Source organism: Arachis duranensis, chromosome 8 (genome assembly GCF_000817695.3).
Source record: "Arachis duranensis cultivar V14167 chromosome 8, aradu.V14167.gnm2.J7QH, whole genome shotgun sequence".
Taxonomy (NCBI): Eukaryota; Viridiplantae; Streptophyta; class Magnoliopsida; order Fabales; family Fabaceae; genus Arachis; species Arachis duranensis.
Window position 1 is genome coordinate 5,118,666 of NC_029779.3, and position 9,631 is coordinate 5,128,296.

Consider the following 9,631-nt stretch of genomic DNA (forward strand, 5'->3'; position numbering starts at 1 on the left):
TTTTGCTCAGGACCCTCAATTTCAGCCAGAAAATACCTGAAATCACAGAAAAACACACAAACTCATAGTAAAGTCCAGAAAAGAAAATTTTAACTAAAAACTAATAAAAATATACTAAAAACTAACTAAAACATACTAAAAACAATGCCAAAAAGCGTATAAATTATCCGCTCATCATTCACATTGGCTATCGCAAGGGCGTAATTCTCTTGTATTTGATGGCATTGGTTGGTGTAATGTGCGGTGCTAGAGCATAAACCGCATACTCTAGGAGGCCCTTGGAGTTTGGGTGTTTGGGGTGGGATTTGGACGGCTTGGATTGAGTAGAATACCTTTTGTTCCTTGCGCATCTCCATTAGGAGAGTAGTCATGTCCCCAAGCACTTTTGTCCAACTTGATTCGGAAGGGGGTGCTTCCACTACACCTTTGAGGGAGTTGGTCCTCACCCCTTACATGTTGTGTAGCATCAGCGATATCATTTATCAAGCTCCAAGCTTCTGCCACCGTCTTGTTTTTTGAAAGGGAACCACCACTAGAAGCAGTGAGCAATATCTTGTCCGTTGCGCGAAGACCTCTGGTAAAATAACTAATGAGCAAGTGAGTGTCCAATCCATGGTGTGGACAAGATTCTAATGGTCTCTTGAATCGAGTCCAATACTCATACAAGGTCTCTTGGTCCTTTTGCATTATACCAGATATTTCTTTTCGAATGTAGTTGGTCTTCTCCAGCAGAAAAAACTTATCTAAAAACTCTCTTCTCAACAAATCCCATTCGGTCACTACCTCATCCGGTTGGGAATAGAGCCACTCTTTCTCTTGCCCCTCAAGAGAGAAGGGGAAGGCAAAAACCATAATAGCAATCTCATCGGCCCCATGCCTTCGAGCCATAGAACAAGTAACTTGAAAATCTCTTAGATGTCTAATTGGGTCTTGGCCCAGAAGTCCATAATACATGGGAAGCAAATTTATCAAACAATTCTTCAACTCAAAGTTTGGATCAAGATTTGGGTACCTAGCTTGCAATGGTTGAAGAATAAGATCTGGAGCCCCTTGTTTTTACAAGGTGATTCTACGTGGCTCCACCATAGAATTTTCACCTGTGGGATGCAAAGATGTGTCGGTGGTGCCAACAGAAGAATAGGAAGTTGTGGACTCCAAGTCGCTCTCGGTTCCGTCTAGTGGTTCGGAGGGTTCCTCAAAAGAGACCGAAACACTAGCCGTATAGTCCAACCGCCGCCTAGCTTGCCGAGTGTGCAACAAAGTTCTTTCAATCTCAATATCAAGCTCGGCTAAGCTAGAGTTCGGTTGAGCCCGAGTCATCAAACTTGGGAGACATAGCTCATGTATTAAAAGAAATCTAAACTAAAACAAAATATTGAAAGCAAGTAAACTATCTATAATATCCACATATTCACATAACCAATATCAAGGCATACGTTGCAACAATTCCCCGACAAAATATTTACGTTGCAAGTATAGTCCTAACTAACAATGAATCCTCAAATCAAATTTTAATATGGTTGTCACAAAGTTTAACCTCAATAAAAGTAAATCGAAGTATTCAAACCTCGGGTCGTCAACAAGGAATGGGCAAACATGTGCATCATTATTGGTTAGAATTCCGGGGTCGGGAGTTATGATCAAGAATTTAAACTATTAGACTTAACTTGTAAGGAATCTTAAAGTGCAAGAAACTAAATCAAGTAACTAAAGTAAGGTATGAGCAATTTCTATCTAGCAAGAGAACATGTAATCTATTTCTACTCTAGAACTAATCAAATAACTAAAGTAACTATAACAAAAATCAAGCAATTGGGATTTTTTAGTTTTCAAATATGAATAATAAAAGAAACTCTTGGCTAGGCATAGAAATTAGGGTCACCATCCTTGTCTAATAACCATATCTTGACAATTGTGAGGAACCAAGCTCATTAAGTTTACTTCTATGCTTGAAGTATGTCAAATGCCTTGATCAACATCAATCTATAAGTCCTAACCTAGCTACTAATTGACTTAGTAGTAGGCTAGTGTCAATGGTTATCAAATTGACCACTAAGGGTTCTCAAATCACCAAATCAGTTAGACCCAATGACTCAAGTTTACCCAATTCCCTTAGCCTAGACCAAGAGTAAAGAAAACTACTCTATAATCAAAGAAAATATTTCATCAAACACATGGTATGCACTAACAAAAGACATATTCAAATTGCACATTAATTGGAAATTACAAGTACCCACTAACAATTATCAATGGAAAACAACTCAAACAACACTATTAATTATGGGAAACATCAATGCACTAATAGAAATTCAAGATCCAAAAAGTTCTTAAAATGAGAGGAAAATGGGAAATAACAAGAAAATTCAAATTCAAACACAAGATCTAAACAAAATTATACTAGAGAATTCAAATTAAGTAATTGAAACTAAGATTAATAAAACCCAATTCAGAATTTCAACAATGGAAGATCAAATCAAACTAAATCTAGAGAGGGATAAAGGTTTCTCTCTCTAGAAGAACAAGAACCAAAAACTAGCTAAAATTGTGTGTAAAGTATGAATGAATGATCCCCCCCCTTTTCCCTCATTAATTCTTGGGTCTTTTCCATGCAAAATCCAGTTGGGTTTGGGCCTGGAGCTCCTCAGAAATCGCCAGCCACGATTTCATTAATGAGGTCACATGCTGAGCGTCACGCGTGCGCGTCGTCTGATTTTTGCGATCCACGCGTACGCGTCAGGCATGCATACGTGTCGATGGGATTTTTGCCAATCCATGCGAATGTGTCAACTCTCGCGCGCTAGTCCTATCCTCTTGCACCCACGCGTGCGCGTTGCGGCCAATTCTCCAAAGCTCAATTCTTCATATTCCTTCCACTTGTGCATTCTTTCCTTCTATCTTCTAAGCCATTCTTACCCTGTAAACTCTGAAATCACTTAACAAACACATCACGACATAGAATGGTAATAGAAGAGGATTAAAATATAGCATTTTTAAGGTCAAAAAAGCATGTTTTCAACCATGAAGCAAAATTAGGAAGAAAACACAAAACCATGCAATTTATATGAATAAGTGCAAAAAATATTGATAAAACCTCCCAAATTCTACACAAGATAAACCCTAAAATTGGGGTTTATCAGACCCACGACAAAGTCAGATCTAATAAGGATAAAAGGCCCATCCAAAATGGATGACCTCTTAACTTATCCGACCTCTTGTGGCAAGAAAGGTCCAACTTTACTTATCTAAAATAAGTAACTGCCTTCCTGTTCATACTCTGGACTAAAGAAGGAGAATTACCACCCACTAAAAGGAGGTTGGCCAAAAGATAGTGACCTCACCCACGAAAGATAAGATAACAAACTTATCTCAAAGGGAGCTCATCAAAACACTACTATAAATACACTGGAGCACCCAGGTATACTAATACTCCAATTATACACAAAAAAACCTGCCTAAAGCCCGTACTGACTTAAGCATCGGAGTCTCTTGCAGGTATTGCCCCCCTCCGGTGAACGAGGATCAGCAGCTCCTCCCACTCCAACAGATCGGGCACGGCAGTCTCGACCATACCAGAAGGTCTTGTCCGAGATCGACCTCTCCGTTTCAGGTAACCCCCGGAACACTTCCCGATCTCTCCTACTATCTCTATCTCCACTTAAAGATAGATTCCAATAAACTCTCAAGATAAAGGGAATGGTCATCCACCAACAAAGATGGAACTACTCCAAAAAGATAATTATCAATTCTACTATAAATACACTGACACCCCTCGGGTATAATCATGTTTTAATATACTAAAACTTGCCTAAAACCCTTGCTAACTTAAGTATCAGAGTCTCTTGCAGGTACCACCTTCCACCTCCTCATGAGGAACTCGGATGGCGGTACCTCCACAAGAACAAGTCGGATGTTGCTTTAGAAAGAGTCTGGATCTCACATCCAGGCCTAAATCACTGTTTCAGGTAATTCCCGAAACACTAGTGTTAAAGGAAGTTAGATACCGTAGCGTGAGAAAGAGGCCGTGGAAAAGATTTGCCGCTGAAATCAGAGACCCATTGAAGAAGGCAGGGTTCGGTGGTGGTGTTGTTGTTGTGTGACAATCAAAGTTTGGAAAGAGGATATTTAAAAGAGAGAGGAGAATGGTTCAAAAAAGAGAAAAATGATAGTGATGATGAATAGATTTTAGAAGTAAAATTGAAAAGAAAAATGTTGACTTTATATTGACTGTAAAAATTTTAACAATAAGAATAAAATTAAAAACTTATCAAAAACGTTAAGATAAAATTAAAACGAATTAAATATTAAAGATATTTTTAAAATTTTTTGACAATAGTAAAGATAAAAACATACTTTATTCTATATAAATAGTTAATTTAATGATTAATTTTGTATGTACACGTTATATAGCCTATTATTAATTAATAAGTTCTAACTAGTACATATATTTTTGTGAGAGCGCAGCAATCGTATTGTATGAGACGGAGAAGCTATCAATAGAATCGTTGTTGTATATTAAGTGGCAACTAGAAAAGTATAAAGGATGTAATAAGGTGTTCTTTTGTTGTTCCGACGAATCTAAGCTCCACCCTATCAAACCACTTTGCACCACTCTCCGCCTTTCACCACCTTCATCCCAAGAGGTTACCACTCACCACTATCACTATTTTTTTTAGCTGAAACTTACGTACAATTAATTTTTTGCAAAGTTGATAGTTGAGAATTATTAGAAAATAATTTAGACAAATCTATCAAATTATTTAACGATTCTCAACTATTAACTTCAAATAAAATTAATTGCACATGATTTCTACCTCTTTTTAATTACTTTATTTATTATACCTTCGAAATTAAAGTAAGTCCTGTGCATTCTTTCAATGCTTAATTTGGATGAACTAAAATTAAAACAGATTCTTCGGATTTTGGAACATATCGGAGAGAAAGAAGGCAAACAATTATCACGGGGCTTACTCAATAAGATTATTTTCCGGTCAAGAAACAATCTCATTCATGGATAATTTTTTAACTATATTTACAAAATTCATCTTTATTTGAGGTTTTTTCCTTTTAAATATGGAGCTAATCTTATTTTTAGAACAATGAATTTTTATTTTTATTGGTGATTTTATGCCAAATAAATTGTTTTTTTTAATGAAAAAAGTTTTAAAAAAAAGGAAATCAAGATATAAAATTTTGGTCTAATTGTCTACATTTAACTTTTAAATAGTTATCTTTGTTAAAAAAAAAACTTTTAAATAGTTACCGTAATATTTTTGCAAAAATTTTGATCTATCAATTATACAAATTGTTTGTCAAATAAAAAAAGTCGTTTGTTATTTATTAAAAAAAGTTATTTTTATTACCTTTGTCATGTTTTAAAATTTTTTTAGAACTATTTTGTTATTTTGATCTTTCGGAATATTTTTGTCAATATTTACATTTTTTATTTTTTATGATTTACTTATTCTTTTATAATTGCATCCAATTAAAAATTATCATGTCAATAAAAGTAAAAATAGTGTATTATAGAAATAGAGAGGAAAAATAGAATTATTTTAATTAAAAATTTATATAGAAAATAAACCCATAAATTCTAAAAATCACATGGCCTTGCTTTGGGGAAGGAAATATTTAGAGAAATATTTGGTTTTCCCGCTTGTGTATCCAGTTACCTAAATGACTAATTACTTTAATTTTCAGGGATATCCTCGGAGAAGAAGATTTAATTTTAACAGGATGGGAATATGATATTTTGATTATTTCCAAAAGTATGCTGGAAGAGCAAAGTCCAAGACAGTAAGTAAATCTGTGACTTCTGAAAATATAGTTTTCTGTATGTATTTAACTATTTATACCCGTGGCAAATGTTTGGTATATTAGACAACCAACTAAATAACAGAAAGAAATATAGTAATTTTCTGTATAAATTACTTCTGGGTAAAATAGAAAATAAAATATGAAATTTTAAATTTTACATGAAAATATAACAATAGAATAAACTATAACATAGCTTTAAACTCATTGGATACTTTTAAACATTTATTTTCTTGTATATATTATTTGCATTGTTTTTCTTCACTAGCATTTCCTCTTTATCAAATAGATTATAACTATACTTTTTATCTCTAATCTTTTTAAAAAATTTCAAAAATACTCATATATTTAATTTGTTTTAATTTTATTTCTAACGTTTTTAATAATTTAAAATTTATTTTTTTGTTAATTTTTTAACAATCAATTTATGATTTTTTTTTATTTTATCCCCTCATCTAGGACTAACAATAGGTAGAGTATACTTTAAATTCTATTCTAACTCTACCCGCATGTTAAAATTTTTTTTAAAACTCAATTTTAATCTTACTTGCACTCTAAAATTCTCAACCCTACCTTACCCAATCCTATCTACAGAAATAACAAAACAATCATAAAAGATGCACAAAACAAGCACATGCATGTTGTGGCTGCAAAAAATCAAGCAAGGTTTAGAGCACAAACATACTGCAAATCATCAAAATTCATAACTAACAAACACAAAAAATACAGAATACACCTTCAGCACAATAAATTACAAAGAGGGTGAGATTATCCAACCTGAAGTGGAGGAGGAGGGACAATCGACGGCTATGTGGCGATGATGTTGACTACAGATGACGGCTTTTATTGAGCGAGCGATGCAGATCACAGAGCAGCGGACGAAGTGGGGGACGGCGTAGTAGACGCGAATGGAGACGAGATCACAGAGCAGCGGCGGAGAGGATAATGGACACCGCGAACAGGAAAAATGACGCGGTGAGAAGTGACGGTGCAATGAACAGGGAGAGTAGCAAGGAGGCGTTGCATCGACGCCGGGTGTTGCAGCGATAGAAGAAGGAAAAAGAACTTAGAGTTGCAGCGATAGAGGAACGAGGAAGAATTAATGGTTTTCGAGTGAAGAGAATTTGAAAAACGGCGAACCTGTGATATATGAATTTTTTTTAAGTTTTATTTTGATTGTAGGTTAACTTTATATAAAAAAGAACAAATTTATTAAATTAGCAATTTAAATGATTAGCTAAGTAGTTACTTTGAATTTTTTCAAAAAAGAGGTCATGGGTTCAATACCCACTTTTTTCATTACACATAGCACGCACCATACTCTACCCTATCCGCAGTGGGTTGGGTAGGCAACCCCACCTGATTGAGTTGGGTACCCGCGGATAGAGTATATGTTGCTAGTCCTACCTTCATCTCTGTACCCATTATCATCACAACACTTTGTCCATCAAGTCCCCTAAAATCTTGTTAGCATTGCCAAGAAAATACATCATTGTTGTTCTCAAGAACACTCTACTAACAGTACTGTGTTTCCAAAACAAAAAAACTCTCGTTCAATTTTAGCACCCTCTGTACCCATCATCATCATAACACTTTGTCCGTCAAATCCCCTAAAATCTTGTTAGCATCGCTAAGAAAATACATCATGGTTGTTCTTAAGAACACTCTCCCAACAAACTGTATTTCCAAAACAAGAAAATTCTCGTTCAATTTTAGCATGTACATGGATACTTCGACGATGAATGTCATGATGAAGATCATTACGAGACAATAAATCTTGGCAAGGATAAATTGACTTTGAATAAAGATCGACAGTGTCACCTCCACCGGCCTCAGCATCATTGTTGTCGTAACCATTGTGAGCTGAAGCAGATAGGATGGGGAGAAAAAGAAAAGATGAATCGAGAAGAAGACATGGCAAAAAAAAGAAAAAAATGAATAATGAAATGAATTTGTTTTGAAGATTAATGTAGCGTGAAAGGAAAGAGGGTTAAATAGAATCAATAGAGGAGTTATTGATGATCGAGTTTTTGGGAATTTTGAATTTGAAGAGTTCTTTAACAATTATAGTTAATAGATAGAGATAGAAATTTGTATTCTTGAGAGGGGGTAAAATTAAAAAAAATATTGATCATGAATTGACTGTAAAAAAAATTAATCAATAGAATAAAATCAAAATTTATTAAAAACGTTAAAGATAAAATTAAAAAATATATATATTAGAGATATTTTTAATTTTTTTTAAATATTAAGAACAAGGTATACTTTATTCCTGTTTTGTTATCTTTGAGACAATATTATATAGTTGAATATAAATAAAAGCATGTTTCTTCAAAATCAACTCTTGAAAAAAATTTGAAAAAGAAAAATGTATTGACCATATATCAATTTCTTTTTATCTTTAGCTTTGAGGTAATGTTTAGGTATAATTCTACTGTTAAAAAAGAAAATGTTTAGGTATAACTCTTCTAATTGTGTTCTTTTGTTCAAAATAACATCACATACACAAAAGCAGGAAGCAGAAAATATCTTTCAAATTGACGGTGACCAAAAAAGACAAAAATGGTAAAATCAAATATAAAGTCCTGCGATATACAACCACGTGCGCCATTTTTTTTCTAAAGTCATTAGAAATTTTATTACATTGAAAAATCAAATAAAAGAAAAGGTTAGTGTCCGAAAAAAAAAGGGGTAACACACAACAGAGCTTCTTTACTCATAGAGTAGGTTTCTTCAAGAAGGAAAGTAAACTAGTTGTGAGTTGTGACATTCTCTTCGCCGATTTTTGTTGTCCTTTGATGTTCTCTCTCACCAATTTTCACCATTCCCAACTTCTTAGATTAAGGTCTCTTGAAATAGCACTAGCTAATACGGATTTGTCCCAAACACTAATGTTTTCTCGACAAAAAATCACTTTACCTTTGGGTGGGTCTTTAATTTCTAGATGCTCCTCTACATATCTGATTTTGAAATTGACTTGGCAAGTATTCCAATGGTTGTACCCTGAGGATACTTTATAGTTACCAGGGCTGTTATATATCCACAAAGCTATTTTTTCTCCTTTCTCAATGTCTATTTTCAAAATTTGATGGGTAGTAACAGGACTAAAGTTGGCTCGGATGAGTTCTTGCTTCCACTCCCCCGATGGTTCAATAAGTTGTCTCACCCAAGTTAGGTGTCATATGTGCATTCATTACCTTGAACTTGAAACGGGAGTTGGTTTTCCAACCAAGGATCTCCATGATTTTAACAACAGTTTGCTAAGACTATCTATTTTGTGTCTTTCTCCAAAACTTTTCTCCTTTTAAGGAGACTTTTCTAGGCCCAATAGGGTCTTACTCCTAGTTGTACCCCAAAAAAAGAGGTGTATCTAAAATATTTATGGTTGTACATTTTATAAAAGAAATTGCTGATTCGTTAATAGCAAGATTGTGAGACCGAATCGATCAATAAACCAGTAAAATAATTGGTTTAATGGTTTAGAAATTTAATCGGGGTTCAATCGATTAATTAATTATAAAATGAAATTATTAAAAATTTAAAATATAATTTAAATAATTTAATCAGATTCTATCATAAACAATATTTTCATTCAAATTCAACAACCAGAATTAACAAAACACCATCAACAACTCAAATCCAATAATCAGAATCCAACAAATTAGAAAAAGAAAATGAAGGATTGAGGATTAAGGAGAAGTGACAGCAACAGAGGCCTTGAAGAGAGCTACAGAGAGGGGAGAGAGAGAGAGAGAGAGCAAGATCAGAAGAGACGATGATCGACCGAGGCGATGAGAAGAGGAACGATCCGAATAGACGA

General features: G+C 34.2%; 1 protein-coding gene across 1 annotated transcript in view; it reads left to right on the forward strand.

Moving 5' to 3' along the window:
- Nucleotides 1–9,631, forward strand: part of LOC107460279 (replication factor C subunit 3-like) — a 56,573-nt gene that overhangs the window by 25,329 nt on the left and 21,613 nt on the right. The window contains exons 5-7 of the mRNA XM_021130046.2: nucleotides 4,462–4,640; nucleotides 4,908–5,005; nucleotides 5,698–5,793. Of these exons, the coding sequence (XP_020985705.1) occupies nucleotides 4,462–4,640; nucleotides 4,908–5,005; nucleotides 5,698–5,793 (373 nt within the window). The remainder of the gene's footprint in view (nucleotides 1–4,461; nucleotides 4,641–4,907; nucleotides 5,006–5,697; nucleotides 5,794–9,631) is intronic.